Raw genomic sequence first — 17870 nt, forward strand, 5'->3', positions numbered from 1 at the left:
GGAAAGCGATGTGTGCAGCGGGACAGGGCTGGCTCTGGCTCCCGGCGCCAGGAGGGCCTGGTGGTCCAAGTAGTGTCTGTCTGTCTGTCTGTCTCCTGACAGTCATGAGTCTGGTGCCGTCCAGGGGCTCGGCGGGCTTCCGGCCTCTTTGTCTCCGTCCCCTCAGGCCAGGTCACTCTGGGAGCTGTCCCAGCAGTTTCTTCAGCTTCCTCTCAGAGAGAGGGCGAAAGCGCCTTTCGGTCGCTCGCAAGGGGAGGTTCTCTCAGAACGTCCCTCATCCACTCGTCTCTTGGAGCCTCCCTCCCGTGGGGGTCCAGCCGCCCAGCGCGGCCTCCCGAGGCAGACAGACTCCTCTGCCAGCTGCCGAACCGGAAGTCCGAATAAGGGGTGGGGAAAGCGCGGAGCGGAATGCGCATGCGCACAGGCTGTTGCGGCGACGACAGCCGGCGGGCAGGCGCCGAGTGGGCGGGGCCGGCGGATCCACTTCCGGGACGCATTTCCCGCGCTTTCTCTCCCTGGCGGGGACTTCCGGGGGCGGGCGGAGCGAGATCGTCCCCTGCGCGTCTGAGAGGGACCTGAGGCCTCAGAGCCGAGCGCCTGAGGTGGTCGCGGGGACGGGCCTGCCTGGGGATGATCCACGAACTGCTCCTGGCTCTGAGCGGGTACCCGGGGTCCATCTTCGCCTGGAACAAACGGAGCGGCCTCCAGGTACTTGGGGGGCCAGGAGAGGTAGAGGGAGCTTGAGAGAGAGAGAGAGAGAGAGAGAGAGAGAGAGAGAGAGAGAGAGAGAGAGAGAGAGAGAGAGAGAGAGAGAGAGAGAGAGAGAGAGAGAGCAAGATGTCTGAGGAGCTCGGGCCCTGGCTCTCTTGAGAGCCAAGTGCCTTCTCCCATTTTTTTTTCCACGTTCTGCTCTTTTGGACCCGAGCCTGTGATGATACCCCGATTCCGAGTGCAGAGCCAGGAGTGATCCCTGAGCATCGTCCACAAACAAACCGATTACAAAAACAAGAGTTTTCGAGACGAATTCAAATGCATAGCCTAACACACTATGGCCCAGTCAGTTTTTTTTAAAAAAAAAAATACCTAAAAAGGTGCGATGTTTCTGTCATTAACGCCTTTCTAAGGAAATGTCTTTCTTTAGCAAGAAAATTTAGAACCGAGACTTCGCCTAGACAGGGATCTATCAATGGAGGCTCTGGTACTGCATACGTGAGCTCACTTAGTCTTCACAGCCACCATCTCTATTTTACAGATTCACCTCGACTTGGGATGGTAGAGCATTCACAGCATCGCTCATCTGGTCCAGTTCTATTGAAACTGCTTTCCTAGGTCTGCTTCAAGTAACGAATGTGACCTAATTCAGTAACATAATGTGTCGGGTATTGTCAGCCTCATTTTACAAATGAGCCGAGTGAAGCTCAGACACCTTCATGGGGGCAGATCCAGTAATGGCAAAACGTGCTTCTAACTCTGAGCAAGAAAACATACCTGCTTCGAGGATAGTTAGCAGAGGAAAATGACATTCTTAGCCTCAAGTTTAGCTGCCTGGACTCTGGGTGGCGATGGTCAACACAACTTAATGTGAGGGATCATGAAAAAAAAATTGCTAACAGCAAAAGATTTCTGACTACATACAGCCAAAAATAAAGTTAAAATCAACTGGTAATTTCTAACCCTTCTTGCATTTCACAGGTGGTCCCCGTGTCTGCCAGGAGCGACTTCTGAGCACAGAACCTGGAGTAACTCCCTGGAGTAACTCCTGAGCGTTGCCGGGTGTGACCCAAAAACCAAAAAAAGGAAATAAGAGAGCTTGTTCTTCCAATCTGGGCTTTCTCTTGCACACCTATCTCTGTTATATTCCACATTGGAGAAGCCTGTGTTCTCTCTCCAGCACAGTATTCTAATATTCCTTTCTTTCTGTGCTCATATTTCTTTTTTTTTTTTTTTTTTGCTTCTTGGGCCATACCTGATGGTATTCAAGGATTACTCCTGGCTCTGTGTTCAAATGACCATATAGGAATCAAGCCTAGGTTGCTAGCATGCAAGGCAGGAACCCTATCCTCTTACTCCAAGTCTCATCTAAGTAAATTTCATTCAATAAAAACTATCTTCACACACACACACACACACACACACACACACACACACACACACACACACACACACACACATGCTCAGCTTGAGGAGCCCTGGGCCACAAAAACCTATAGAACAGAACAGATTCATTTTGTTACTGTTTTCATTGCCCTCCCCTATCCTTTCCTCTGTTGATGTTGTTGCAATGACAACGAATTGTCACTTGTCAGGGATTCCATATCAAGTGTGGATGCTCACTGGGGTGAATGCAGTATACTACATTTTATTTGCTTGCTTGTACTAGGCTCTTGTTCACTAGAAGGCTCACGCAGAATTGCCAAACGTCACTATTGTGTTGATACTGATTCTCATTAAGTTTTGCAGTTCCAGCCATGATGCTTCCACATCTTTTTTAGTTACTATAGTTTGTGGTGGGATAGGAGGCAGTAGTGCCCTGCAATTGAATTATTAGTTGAAAAAGGGAAATTCTAATACTGACCCTTGTATGAACCTGGGAGACACTGTACTAAGTAAAATGAACCAGTCTCTCTGTGGACATATGTTTATATTTCCACATGTATCCACTTTTTTTGTATGTTTCCACTTATTTATGGTGCTTAGATTCATAGAAATAGTGCAGAAGGCTGACTGCAAGAGGCAAAAAGGGGACAGAGTGGTGGCATAGTAGAGCATTTCCCTTGCACACAGTGACCCGGACAGATGTGGTTTTGATCCTGGACATCCCATATGCCCCCCCCCCCCAAGCCAGGAGTGATTTCTGAGCATAGAGCCTAGAGTAACCCCTGAGCACTGCTGGGTATGGCCCAACCCCCCACCCCAAAAAAATAGGCATAGAATTCCAGCTTGGGGAATGGAGTGATTGCACAGCGGTAGAGCTTTTGCCTTGCATGTGGCCGATCTGAGATGGTCCCTGGCATCCCTTATGGTCCCTCGAGCCTACCAGCAGTGATTTCTGAGCCAGGAGCCAGTGTAACCCCAGAGTGCCATCAGATGTGACCAAAAACAAAAATTTCCAGTTTTGGGGCCAGAGAGATAGCATGGAGGTAAGGCATTTGCCTTGTATGCAGAAGGACGGTGGTTCGAATCCTGGCATCCCATAATGTCCCCCATGCCTGCTAGGGCCGATTTCTGGTTGTTTGTTTTTTTTTTTGGTTTTTCGGGCCACACCCGTTTGATGCTCAGAGGTTACTCCTGGCTAAGTGCTCAGAAATTGCCCCTGGCTTGGGGGGACCATATGGGACGCCTGGGGATCGAACCGTGGTCCTTCCTTGGCTAGCGCTTGCAAGGCAGACACCTTACCTCTAGCGCCACCTCACCAGCCCCTAGGCCGATTTCTGAGTGTGGAGCCAGGAGTGGCCCCTGAGCACTGCCAGATGTGACCCCTCCCCCCCCAAAAAAAATTCCAGTTTAGAAAACTGGAAATTGTGTGCCATTGGAAGGTGGAAAAGGATATACAACAGTATGAAAACACTTCCTACCACTGAACTGGACACTATAAATGGGCAAAGCAAGGCTGGAGCATTTGTACAAGAGGGTAGGACTTTTGTCTTGCACATAGCTGATCAGGATTTGATCCCATCATTTCATATGGAATCCTGAACTAATTGGTGGTGGGGGAGCCACACCCCAGCTACGCTCAGGGCTTACTCCTGGCTTTGCACTCAGGAATCACTCAGGGATTGAACCCATCAACCACATGCAAAATTTTTACCTGCTGTACTATCTCTCCTGCCCTACAACAAAAAGAAACCATTTCTTCATCCCCCAAACAGTAAATTTTTGTTTCTTTTTGGATAAGTAGTGCGCAGGAGTTATTTTATTCCTGGCTCTGCCCTCATGAATCACTCCTGGTGTTGCTCTAGGGACCATATGGGATGCCAGGAATCAAAACTGGGTCAGCTGCATACAAGGCAAACTCCCTTTTTACTCCCACTTTACTAGCTCTCTTTTTTTATTTGGACTACACCCAGCAGTGCTCAGGGGTTACTCCTCGCTGTGCTCAGAAATTGCTCCTGGCAGGCTCAGGGGACCATATGGGATGCTGGGAATTGAACCCTAGTCTGTCCTGGGTTGGCCACCAGGACAAATAAGGCAAACACCCTTCTGCTGTGCTATCCCTCAGGCCCCTAGCTCTCTTATTTTTATGATAGGTATATTTAACATAAAAAAATTTTTTTGGTGGGGAGGGGGACCATATGGCTATGTTTAGTGGTTACGCCTCACTCTACTCAGGGATCACTCCTGGCAGTGCTCAGGGTACCATAATGCCAAGGACTGAACCTTGGTCTGCCTTGTGCAAGGCAAATACCCTACTCTTACTCTTTGTACTGTCTCTCTGGTCCAAAACAGAAGTTTTTATGGAAGGTATATGTATCACAAAGTTTGGTGGGAGGGACTCCATAGCCAACTGTGCTCAGGGGCTTCTTTTTGCTCTGACTTCTGTAATCACTCCTGGCTGGCTTTAGGAACCATATGTGATGCCAGGGAGAGAACCCAGGCTGGCCATGTGCAAAGCAAACGCACTACCTACTGTATATTGATCTGGCCCTTACCACAAATTTTTTTTGGTTTTTGTTTTTGGACCACACCCAACCATGCTCAGGAGTTACTCCTGGCTCTGTGCTCAGAAATCTCTCCTGGCAGGCTTGGGGGACCAGGATGCCAGGGGTTGAACCCAGGTCTGTCCTGGGTCGGCTACATGCAAGGCAAACACCCTACTATGCTGTGCTATCCCTCCGGCCCCCCTTACCACAAATTTTTAAAAGTTGATGAATAAATTTTTACTTGAACCTTTGAAACATATGCATGTTACTATCATTTGGCAGTTATTTAAATTGAAAATAAAAAAATAGAAGGGTCTGGAGAGAGAATACAGCTGGTAGGGGACTTGCCTTGTGCAGGGCCAACCCGGGTTCAGTTCCTGGAACCCTCTGTGATCCTCCAACCCCATGAAGATTGATCCCTAAACTCAGCCAGGAATAAGCCCTGAGCACTATTGGTATGACTCCAAAACAAAAAGAAGACATAAATGAAAATATGGATGACTCAGTGTATTATGCTCAGTTCTTTTTTTTTTTGGTTTTTCAGGCCACACCCATTTGATGCTCAGGGGTTACTCCTGGCTAAGCACTCAGAAATTGCCCCTGGCTTGGGGGGGACCATGTGGGACACTGGGGGATCGAACCGCGATCCTTCCTTGGCTAGTGCTTGCAAGGCAGACACCTTACCTCTAGCACCACCTCGCTGGCCCCTATTATGCTCAGTTTTTAAGATGTTTTTAAAGATATAGCATGCTACATTAATCTTACTTTTTTTGGGTGGAGGGGCTACACTTTATGATGCTCAGGACTGGGGCCAGGGTGATAGCACAACGGTAGGGCGTTTGCCTTGCACACTGCCGACCTGGAACAGACCTGGCTTCGATCTCCAGCATCCCGTTGGGACCCTGAGCCTGCCAGGAGCAATTTCTGAATACAGAGCTAGGAGTAACACCTGAGTACCACCAGGTGGGGCCCAAAAAACAAAACAACAACAACAACAAAAAACAAACCCAATTCTCAGAACTTCTGACTTTGGTCTTGGAGTCACTCCTGGCTTTATACAGGGCTCTATCTAGAGAATACTATGCAGCTATTAGAAAAAAATGAAGTCATGAAATTTACTTATACACGAATAGATATGGAGAATATTGTGCTGAGCAAAATGCAAGGCTAGCACCCTACCCAAAGTACTCCTGCATATTATCTCACATTTTTATAGAAATAAAGCAATTTTTGTTTTGTGTCCAACCCAGTGGCACTCTATTCCTGGTTCAATGCTCAGGAATTACTCCTGGTGGTGTTCAGAGGACCATATGGGATACCAGGGACAGAACCCTGTTCGGCCGTTTGCAAGACCAATGCCCTACTTGCTGTACTATCTCTCTAGGCCCAGAAAGCAATAAAATTTTATACAGCAACACTATTCACAATAGCCAAAATCTGGAAACAACCTAAGTGCTCGAGAATAGATGGATGAATAAAGAAACCTGGATACATCTACACAATGGAATACTATGCAGCTATTAGAAAAAAAATGAAGTCATGAAATTTGCTTGTACATGGATTGATTTGGAGAATATTGTGCTGAGCAAAATAAGTCAGAGGGAGAGGGATTAGACATAGAATAATCATACTCATTCTTGGAATATAAAAATGATAGCAAAAATATTAAAAAAAAAACACACACACACACAAGATAGCATGGTCATAATGTCCAGAGACAGTAAAGATGAGGGTCAAGGGGACTAGTCCATGGTAGAAAGCTTGCCACTCATAGTGGGGGGTGCAGTTAGGACAGACAGAAGGGACCACTGTGAGAATGATAGTTGGAAATGATCACTCTGGACGAGAACTGGGTGCTGAAAAGAGATCAAGTGATAGGCATGGTACCTTTTCAGTAACTGTTGCAAATCACAGTGTCTAAGAGGAAAAAAGAAGGAAGAGACAGGCAGGGGAGAGGGCAGGTGGATGGAGGGAAGGAAACTGTACATGGGTAGCGAGAAATGTGCACTGGTGAAAGATATTGGGTATTGTGTGAAACTCAATCATGAACAACTTGAACCTGGGGAGATAAAAAACAACTATATTATGAACAACCTTATAAATCACGGTATAAAGTAATTTTTTAAAATATAAAAAAAAAAATAAAGAGGAAACTTAGTTGCCATCAGTTCAAAAGCCCTTTAATTAGACTAGAGTGCATGTTTTATATGCTGTAGCCCCAGATTCAATCCTCAGGACCACATGGTCTGTCCCAACACCACTGAACTTGACCCTGTACTCCTTTACCCCCAGTATACTGCAAGGTATAATCCAAAAGCCAAATAATAACAACAATACATTTTTAAACTTATATCATTTATTTGGTTTTTGGGCCATATCCAGCGGTACTCAGGAGTCCTCACTCTATGCTCAGAAATTACTCTTGGCAGGCTTTGGAGACTATATGGGCTGCTGGGGGTCAAACCCAGGTCAGCCACATGCAAGGCAAAACACCCTACCTGCCGTGCTATAACTCTGGCCCCTATCCTTATTTACTTATTTATTTATTTTTGATTTTTGGGTCACACCTGGCAGTGCTCAGGGGTTACTTCTGACTCTTCGCTCAGAAATCGCTCCTGGCAGGCTCAGGGGACTATATGGAATGCCAGGATTTGAACCACCATCCTTCTGCGTGCAAGGCAAATGCCCTACCTCCATGCTATCTCTCCGGCCCCCCTATCCTTATTTTTAATGTATACCATTCTGTATAGTTTGAATGCTTTATCTTGTGTTACCTTTCTCATTTTGGTAAACAACTATACTAATACATCAGAGATGAGGAATTACAGATTTGCCGTGGTTTGAAAATTTTGTAATCCAAAATTTACTTTTCTAAAATGGGCATGAGATAGAAAATGATAAATAATAGGGACCATTTAAAGTACTTCAAAAACTGGAGTCCAGTGATACCAGTTATCAGTGTTTCTAGAAACAGTTCTTTTCCTGAGCAGGTATCGCAAGACTTGCCATTTCTCCACCCCAGTGAAACCAGCGTCCTGAATCGACTCTGCCGGCTAGGCACAGACTATATTCGCTTCACTGAGTTCATTGAACAGTACACAGGTCATGTGCAGCAGCAGGTATGTTCCTGTTCTCAGGGAAGACACACAGTGGGTGGGAGCTGTGTCAGGTTTCAGTAACTCTTCTGGTAATTTTTGAGAAATAATTATCAAGAAGTTAAGCACTTGTTTTGCACTTGTGAGATCTTGAATTCAATTCCCAGCACTTAAGGAAAAAAAGCGGGAGTATGCCTGATTTTAGGAAACCTGAATTAAATCGGTTTGAGCTCGACCAGAGTTCCAAGACCAGAGGGGTAAACAAAAGGCATTTTTTTAGAGTCCTTTGCTCGCTTGTTTCTAGTTACTTTAGTTATATTGGAGAAGCAACTTTTTATTTATTTATTTATTTATTTATTTATTTATTTATTTTTTTGCTATTTCCTTCATTTTATTTTCTTTTTTTAGACATGCCATACTTGGCAATGCTCAGGAATTAGTCCTGGCTCTGCATTCAAGAATCACTCCTGGCAGTGCTCTCGGGACCATAGGGGATGCTGGGGATCTAACTGGGATGGTCCACTACAAAGTAAATGCCTTACCCACTGTACTATTTCTCCAGCCCCTGGCTTTCTATATCTTACTTACATTTAGATGACTGTTGCTCCTGCATCAAAAATTCAAATCTTTATAAAGAGAAATTTTAAAAAATTGCTTATTTTTTTGGGGGGGGGCAACATCCAGAAGTATTTAGGGGTTACTCCTGGCTCTGCACTCAGGAATTATTCCTGGTAGTACTTGGGGAAAAATGGGATGCCAGGGATCAAACGGAAGTTGGCTGTGTGCAAAGGCAAGTACCATACCCATTGTACTGTTTTTCTGGCCCAGAGTCTTTTTTTTTTCCTAGAAGTCTACATTTCTGTTAGGTCCCCCTGGCAGACAAAAGAGAATTATATGGTTGTGGATTTGGTCAACAATGACTTGCATATACCACAGTGGTTCCAATAGGCTTCTGTAGCTTCTGTGTACCCAATTTAGGCTTGTGTAAACATAGTAGAACATTTGTGTGATGATAAAAGTATCTAATCATTTAATGCCCTCCTAGATATATATATCTTCTTTAAAAACAAATAAACAAAATGCCTGCCAATTGCTTCCAGGACTACTACCAACCCCCCACCCCCACCCCGATCATTTTCTTGACTCGTTCCTTGGTGGACAGTATTAACCACTTGGAAAATGTTGCCTATTCTAAGATCTGTGATGGAAGCTAAATATGAAAAATAAAGTGCAGAAAAGGAAAAAAATAAAGGTTCAGGGACCCGGAGAGATAATACAGTGGAGGGGGAGGGTGCTTGCTTTGCATGTGACCAACCCAGATTCATTTCTTGCATCATTCTATATGGTCTCCCAAACCCTGCCAGGAGTGATACCTAAGTAGAGAGCCAGGAGTCAGCTTTTTTTTTTTTTTTTTGGCTTTTGGGTCACACCCAGCAGCGCTCAGGGGTTACTCCTGGCTCTACACTCAGAAATCACTCCTGGTAGGCTCAGGGGATCATATGGGATGCCGGGATTCGAACCACCGACCTTCTGCGTGCAAGGCAAACGCCTTACCTTCATGCTATCTCTCCAGCCCCAGGAGTCAGCTCTTAGCACCACCAGATGTGGCCCAAAAGTAAAAAAATAAATAAAGAAGACAGTGTGGGCTCTCCCTCTATAATTTTTTTCATGATAGCTTTTGAAAAATAGAATCAAGACACAATTGATGAGCTGCTTCATTTAGAAGTGAGTGTGAAATAGGAGGCAAAGAAGGATAATTTTGAAGAGATGGATGAGGGTCAGGATACCAAATTAGTTGTATGCCATGTAGTGGAGTTTAGATCATATTTGAGGACAATAGGAAGCTACCATTGAGACTTGAACTTGGAAGTTACAGGATTAAACTGAGTTGTAGGGACAGGTCCACTGACTGTATAGAACACTACTTGATTGTTTCTAACATTTGAACCACTTGGAAAAGTTAAATATTACATTTTCAGAGCTCAGAACTCATCTGTATCTTTAGTCAGGTTCTCTTCTCACCTCCTTTCCTTCTTCATTAGGGGAGCATCTAAAGAAAAAACAGTACCATAATAAAGCAGAATATCCTCCTCAGTTTTCAGGGTCTCTAAGGTGAGAAGCTGACTTTACTTTTTTGATTTCAGGATCACCCTTCATCTCAACAGGGCCAAGGTGGATTGCATGGAATCTACCTAAGAGCCTTCTGCACAGGGCTGGATTCAGTTTTGCAGCCTTATCGACAAGCTTTGCTTGATTTGGAACAAGAGGTGAGAAAGGAGAGGAATGGGAAACAATACGTCAGGTACAGTAAATTAGAGAGTTTCTGAATTTGAAATGCTTTTTGATATGGCCAGTTGGTTAAGAATAAATATTTTCTGAGGCTGGAGAGATAGCACAGTGGTAGGGCATTTGCCTTGCATGCAGCCTATCCAGAACAGATGGTGGTTTTAATCCTGGCTTCTGATATGGTCCCCCGTGCCTGCCAGGAGTGATTTCTGAACACAGAGCCTGAGTGCCGCCGGTGTGACCAAAAAAAAAAAAACAAAAATAACTAAGAGTAAATATTTTCTGTGGAGTTGGAAGGTATAGCATACCCTGTATAATTGCCCAAAACATGATCAAAGGGCAAAGGCAATCAATTGCAAAGTTTTCTGAGATAGTTTACAAAAGTCTTAGCTTTGGTTTAATTTTAGTATTTTTATTTTTGGGTCACACCTGGTTCTCTGCTCAGTGGTCACTCCTGGTAAAGAATGCTCAGGGGACCGTCGAGCACAAGATGGCAAGTGCAAAGCAAGTGTCATACCCATTGTTCTATACCTCAAACCTTTATTTTATTTTGGAAAAGTCCAGCAATATTCAGGAACTACTCCTTGCATGTTGAAAAGGAATTGCTCCTTGTAGTACTCAGGAGATCCTGTGGTGCCAAAGATCAAATCTGGGCCTCACATATGCAAAGGATGAGCACTAGCCCACTGAGCTTTCCCCTAGGGTCCATAGTATCCTTTTATTAGGTAAGCATTTTATTAACCTAAAAACAGCACTAAGATTCTCTTCTAGTTTTTCTTAGATCAAGTAGATTTAAGCTATTTTGTATGGAGGCCTAATTGCCATGTTTATTTTGCAGTTTGTGGCTGATCCCCATCTCTCCATATCACATATCAATTACTCCTTAGACCAGGTAAGCTGCCCAAATATAAGTACCTTGGAATTTCTTGAAATTATTAGAATAAAGTATGGTATTTTTTCTGAGAGCAATTTTCCCTTTTGATTTAGTACCTAAAATTTTGTATTTTAAATGCTTTCTTAATATCTAAGCTGTTTTAAAGCTTCATAGTTAAAACTTAATATCCACTGTTAATTCTGTCTCTTGACCTCAACATCAACAATCATGCCAGCTTGAGAAATAGAAACTGCTTCTACCAACTGCAACTTAATATTGCAGCCAGTTCCTTTATTAGATAACCTTAGTATATGATCATTGCTATTATATGATTGTCTTCTTTTTAGTTTTTGCTTTGTTGGTTTTATGGGCCACACTAGCAATGCTCAGGGGTTATTCCTGGCTCTGCACTCAGGAATCACTCCTGACAGAGATCAAACCCTAGTTGGCTGAATGCAAGACAATAGCCCTACCTATTGTTCCAACCCCAATGGTGCCTTCTTTATGTTAATTTGAATTATTCAGAAGCAAAGCATCTCCCGAGTTAAAAAATTTTTTTTCTTGATCTTTGATGATATACTTTCCTAATTATCCTCTATTTTGCAGTTTCAACTTCTTTTCCCCTCTGTGATGGTTGTAGTAGAACAAATTAAAAGCCAAAAGGTAAGAACTTTCTATTTATAGTACTTTTGTTCTGGTAAACGTTAGAAATATTTTAAATTGGCTTTGCATTCCTTTTAAAAATTCTAGCTTTTCAGGGCCAGAGCTATCGCACAGCAGTAGGGTGTTTGCTTTACATGTGGTTGACCCGGGACGGACCCAGGTTCTATTCCCAGCATCCCATATGGTTCTCCGATCCTGCCAGGAGCAATTTCTGAACACAGAGCCAGGAGTAACCCCTGAGCACCGCTGGGTGTGGCCCAAAACCAAAAAAAAAAAACAAAAAAAACTAGCTTTTCATAGTTTTTATTTATTCAATATTCTGCACCTTGGTATGATGCTCACTGTCAAGATTGCAAAAGCAACTATCATGCCGCCTCAAAGCATCTCCTGGTCCTGTAGGTAAAGAAAGTATTAATAGATGATCTCAGAGCACTATTGGGAAATAACAGTAGGAAGATAAAACTGTATATGGATGTTTGTAGGTAAGGGAATTTTGCACTATATAAAGCAGGAACTTAATCCTTAGGTTCAAGTTTATGGTTAGGATTTTTACAGAGAAATGGATTAGTAGTATTTTTTTACTGTCTCAGTATAGCCAATTCTTATAGGTTATTATCATATTCATTGAAAAATTGGGGTCCCAGGCCCGGAGAGATAGCACAGCGGCGTTTGCCTTGCAAGCAGCCGATCCAGGACCAAAGGTGGTTGGTTCGAACCCCGGTGTCCCTTATGGTCCCCCGTGCCTGCCAGGAGCTATTTCTGAGCAGACAGCCAGGAGTAACCCCTGAGCACCACCGGGTGTGACCCAAAAAAAAAAAAAAAAAAAAAAAAAAAGAAAGAAAGAAAGGAAAGAGAGAGAGAGAGAGAGAGAGAGAAAGAGAGAGAGAGAGAGAGAGAGAGAGAAAGGAAGAAGAAGAAGAAGAAGAAGGAAGGAAGGAAGGAAGGAAAAGGAAGGGAGGGAGGGATGAAGGAGGAAGGAAGGAAGAAGAAAGGAAGAAAGAAGAAAGAGAGAAAGAAAGAACAAGATAGAAAGAAAGAGAAAGAAAAAAGAAAGAAAGAAAGAAAGAAAGAAAGAAAGAAAGAAAGAAAGAAAGAAAGAAAGAAAGAAAGAAAGAAAGAAAGAAAAGAAAAGAAAAGAAAAATTGGGGCCCCAATTGTCAGGAGAATACGTTTTCTGGCATTGTTAATGACTGAGTGAAAAATGTTTTGAGAGGAGCCAGGGAGATAGCATGGAGGTAAGGCGTTTGTCTTGCATGCAGAAGGATGGTGGTTTGAATCCCTGTATCCCACATGGTCCCCCAGCCTGCCAGGAGCGATTTCTGAATCTAGAGCCAGGAGTAGTCCCTTAGCGCTGCCAGGTGTGACCCAAAAACAGCAACAACAACAAAAAAGTGTTGTGATTTCACATTATAAGATTATCTGCTGGTTTATAATTGCACCAAATAGGATAAACGAATTAAACATGGACTGGAGAGATAACATGGAGGTAGGGCTTTTGCCTTGCATGCAGAAAGACAGTGGTTCAAATCCTGGCATCCCATATGGTTCCCCAAGCCTGCCAGGAGCAATTTCTGAGCATAGAGCCAAGAGTAACCCCTGAGCACTGCCGGGTGTGACCCAAAAACCAAAGGAAAAAAAAAAGAATTTAACATGGTTAGTGCATTCATGGTTTTAACGCCTGTATTTCTGTCTTTAGCTTATGAGTTCACAGTTGATTTGCCTTGTTTCTATTTTATTTATTTATTTTTAATTTTATTTATTTTTTGTAGAAAAACTTTGCTACTTCCACTCTGGGTCAGTAAAACCACTAAGGAGGTGGGTGCTCATAGGATCTTCAGAGCTGATTGCTGTTACCACCTAAAAGCATTGAGCTACATGCTAAGTGCTTCACACATATTACCACATTCTGGCCTCCAGTCAGGTAGATTAGGGGATATGTTCAGGATCATTCAGATGGTAATAAATGGTAGAACTGTAATATGTACCCAAATCTATATGATTTCATAGACTATGTTCATTTTTGGGGTCTGGGCCACACCCTATGGCGCTCAGGGATTACTCCTGGCTCTGTGCTCAGAAATCGCCCCTGGCGGGGGGGGGGGGGGCATATGGGATGCCAGGAATCGAACTCAGGTTCGTTCAGGGTTGTCCAAGTGTAAGGTAAATGCTCTACCGCTGTGCTATCTCTCCCGTAAAGACTATGCTCTTAACTCAAACTCTTTCCTGGGCTGATGAGATAGTAAAGTGAGTAGGGAACTTACCTGCATGATATCAGACATACAGGGAACTTGTCTCCATGAGATCAACTGGGTTCTATTCCTAGAACCCCATAGGGTTCTACAAGCCCTGCCAGGAGTGATCCTGAGTACTACCAGGTATGAATGAAAAAAAAATTAATTAAAAACTTAACTCCTAAAATTGTAGATGAATAGAGTTATGGAGGTAGCAGAAACATTCCATGTCTGGCTGCACATCTCAGTTTATCTTCAGCTCCCACTGGATTTAAGGAGAGTGAGACATGAATTGAGAGATTGAGGGTCCCCAGACATAGAGGTTCATTTAGTTTTAGAAACTGAATCCATAGCTCTCTAGCCCAAGCCCTAGGGGATCTTTTAACCTTCCTTTCCTCTTTCTTTTGCTGTTGATACATGGCCGGGCACTGTACACTTAGTTGTGGTACTTGTACACAAATATATTTGGTTACAGTGTACTAGAGACTGCAAACTTTTAAAGTTTTTTATTCTAGATTCTGATATAAAAATAGCAGTGCCAAATTAGAGGTGTAGCATATGAAAAAGTTTCCATAAGATGATTCTTGGAATTGTATTTAAAAGTGTTTCCTTAGGATTGTTCTGTGACTTTTGCCCCACCTAACCCTTCCAGGTGGGGCGCTGTGGAGTTGGCAATAAATAGCTTGAGGGACAGGAGTGAGGGCCTGCTGTGAAAAAGCTGCTGGCTGCAGGAGGATTCTCTGGCTCTCCTTGCCCGATCTTTTAAACCCTATCGTTCTTGTCTGTGTGGATTATTATTAGCTGCGGATAAATATTACCAAGGTCTTCCCCCGAAAGGGGACAAGGGGATGGGAAGTAATTTCTCATTCTGGGGACTGTTCTTGGATTCACAAATACCCAGCCAAGATAACGGCGAAGATATCTTGCAGATATTCCCCCTTTTTTGTAAAGAAACAATAAACAATAATAATGTACAGAAATAAATAATATATATATTTTTTTAATTGTAAAAAGAATAACTAAGCAATTGTAAAAGAGTGGCTTTTTGCATAAGTGCATCACGGGAAAAAGTATAGAAAAAAAATTTTTTTAGCCTAACACAGGGTGTTCAAAACCAGAAACAGATGTAAAGGAATCAACTACAAGCTCCAGAGTAGAATAAAATCTACAGCATCCAAGATGATCAATTCCGAGTAAGTATTCCCTTGAAAAGCAGAAGTCGAGTAAGAAATTCCAATATTCAGGACCTAATAGGCCATGGGGAGCTCCCGGGGCAATCACAAAGCCCGAAAGTAATTCGGAGACAGAGATCCTTAGATGAGATGTTCACAAGGCTGCGTAGCAGGTTAGAAGACACACATTTTCCATTCCAGTCCAGTTTGAGCAGAAGAAAGCCCATCTTTGGAGGCAGTGAATTAGGCCCCTATTTCGAAGGAAGAGGCACACACACACACCCGCACAATGGGCGCCAAAGTAAATAAGATCCATGTGTACTTGAATTCAATCCAAGATGAGTTCTAGTCCAGTCAGCAGTTCATAAGAGGTCCGAAAATGAAGAACCATGTACGGCCGATTATTAGGTGGGAGCTTAAGGTCAAAACCAAAACAAAATGCTTAAGGCAGAGAACTTCCCCGTGTAAATGAAAAAATTGAGGGTCTATCCAAAATGGATAAAACCTCCTTTTGCACCTGCTATTTTTTCCAATGATGCACCCATGCAAAAGGCCAAAATACCAGCCAGGATTACACTCTAGCAACTTATTTATGACAGTATCTAACCCCTAATCCAAAGCAACAAAAGTAAAACCTTAATGAAATACCATATCAATTTTGAGAATTCACAACTAAGATGTAAAATCATTAATTACAGTAATCAACAAAAGTGTAGACTCAAATATAACTTTACAGGATTACAATTATAAAACTACAAGAGCTGAAATTTCTCCCAAGTTCAAAAACTACTATGAAAAGATAGGGAGTCCAGAACTCCCAAAAGTCCCACCAAAGAAACTTGATGAGTCAGGGAAAGCAGTTGTAATAAGAAGCAGGATGCAGCACTGCAACAGTTTACGATGTCTTTTTCAGTCAGAGATCAGGAGGCTTGTCATAGTGGGTGATGATTTGCACACGATGATTTGCAAATGTGGAGGGATTCCTGAAAATAGACTGTTAGGGACTCGGAAAAAAGAGGGAAGGATAAGTAAGAATAAATTGGGGAAGATAAAGTCAGGAAAAAAGAACTATATACAAAACATGTAAGACATACAAACACACAAGACATACATAAACATATTTCACACAAACATGGCCATCACTCACTCATACTTACCAAAAAATGTTAGCTGGGAGGATCCCAAATAGAGCGAAAACAAAAAAAAACAAAAACAAAAACAAAAAAATTCAGCTGAATCAACAAAAAGCGCTTTAAAATACAATAGCCGGCAAACAGTTTAGATGAAAATCTTCAAGTTCACAGCAACAACAAAAGATGTATTTTTAAGGCATAGTCGAGTAAATCTGCAAGAGAATTTCATGCACAATACGACCAAGGAAACCAATAATACAAGTAGAGACAAGTAATTCTATCGTAACCATAGATGATGAGCACTGTAAAGAGAGTCCACCTAAAAGGTACTGTTATGTCAAAATTATGAATTCACCTCCATCTAGAAGCCTAAATTGAGGCAAATAAAACAATGACGTTAGAGTGAAAGAGTGAAAGTTGTTAGATGAGTATATCTCAATATATTGCTATATAATACCTTAGTACGATGAGGAAGCTTTCTCTCGAGTGAGCCTGGATCAATAGTGGTGTTAAGACATAAATACATCATACAAGCAACTACAATGGGGATTCATCATAATAAATCCTATTCAGCGAGAGTACCTGTGAAATGAATCATAAAGCATTAATGACAACTAACAAAATAAATTATTAAGCATTTATAGTAGATCTCTGAGAAGTATAAAACAGGATGTATGCTGCTGTGGATTTTACCGATGCAGTAGGAATTTTCTTGATTTTCTTGTCATCAAAATTGATCCAGTGTTGTCTTGAGTCAATATTACAGTATGATGTACAGTGTCCAAAATGAAGTTTACCAAAATGGTTAGACACTGATGATAAGATGTATTTTTCAGTTTTGTAAGTTTTTTCCTGAGTGAATTCTGCTAAGTTGAGGTCTTCTAAAGGAAAATCCACGTAAGTGAGTAGTTTTTTAATTTGTTTGCCATCAAAAGCAAAACGTTTCAAATGAATAATTAATACTGGAGGTAATTTCCACAAGTATGTCCTCTTCAAAAAGTCCCTTTTAGTGTTGCAGCTGTTACAATGAATTCTATTGTTACCTTTCAAATCTTCTTTAAAGAATTCAACGAGGCATTCTTGTAACGTACATTTATCTGTAGGCTTGATTGCCAGGGACAACTGAACAAATGTCTCATATACTTCAGACTTTTGGTGACATGTGAGACACTGTAGTATAGATTTGAACTGTCCTTGAAAGAGGTCATATATAAGAGATTTGTGAGCCTTTTGGTGTTTAGGCCTAGATTGTTCATGTTTTTCATTGTCTATCAGGTGTATAGTTTTATCTGCTATTGAATTTTCAGTAAGCAAATCCTGATGTAGTCCCTCTATAAGGAACATCAATAATTCGTGAGGATCCTGTTGGTTGTGTCCGGCAAATTGGTCATTAAGTAAACCAATTGTTGCTTTGAAGTGTTTAGGATTGACATTCCTATGACATCCATCTCCCATGATTTTTATGAGATGACCGAATTGTTCTGCTAATTTACCTTTATGTCCACTTGGATTTTCTTTGTTAATGTCTTTTTTATAATGATCTTGATAAAAATACTGAGTTAAGTCTGAAATAGTATACAGGCATTGTAATATTGAGTTCATATAGCATGAGTTCCCTAAATTTCGTAATCCTGTAAATGCAGGTCTCTGTTTCTCTATTTGCATTCTGGAATGTAAGGGTTTCTTACTCTTGTCTGCCTTATTCAAGGTATTGGGTGTAAACGTTAATCCCTTGTTTACTTTCTCAGAGGCCACAGCAGTGTTACAATTGTCAGT

The 17870-nt window shown here is 42.2% G+C and overlaps 1 protein-coding gene across 1 annotated transcript in view; it reads left to right on the forward strand.

The window, feature by feature from the left end:
* Positions 1 to 534: 534 nt before the first annotated feature.
* Positions 535 to 17870, forward strand: part of TUBGCP4 (tubulin gamma complex associated protein 4) — a 57952-nt gene continuing 40616 nt past the window's right edge. Inside the window, exons 1-5 of the mRNA XM_049782477.1 lie at positions 535 to 708; positions 7631 to 7759; positions 9880 to 10002; positions 10860 to 10913; positions 11502 to 11558. Coding sequence (XP_049638434.1) covers positions 631 to 708; positions 7631 to 7759; positions 9880 to 10002; positions 10860 to 10913; positions 11502 to 11558 — 441 coding nt within the window. The 5' untranslated portion in view covers positions 535 to 630. The remainder of the gene's footprint in view (positions 709 to 7630; positions 7760 to 9879; positions 10003 to 10859; positions 10914 to 11501; positions 11559 to 17870) is intronic.

Source organism: Suncus etruscus, chromosome 10, assembly GCF_024139225.1.
Source record: "Suncus etruscus isolate mSunEtr1 chromosome 10, mSunEtr1.pri.cur, whole genome shotgun sequence".
In the NCBI taxonomy this organism is placed as follows: domain Eukaryota; kingdom Metazoa; phylum Chordata; class Mammalia; order Eulipotyphla; family Soricidae; genus Suncus; species Suncus etruscus.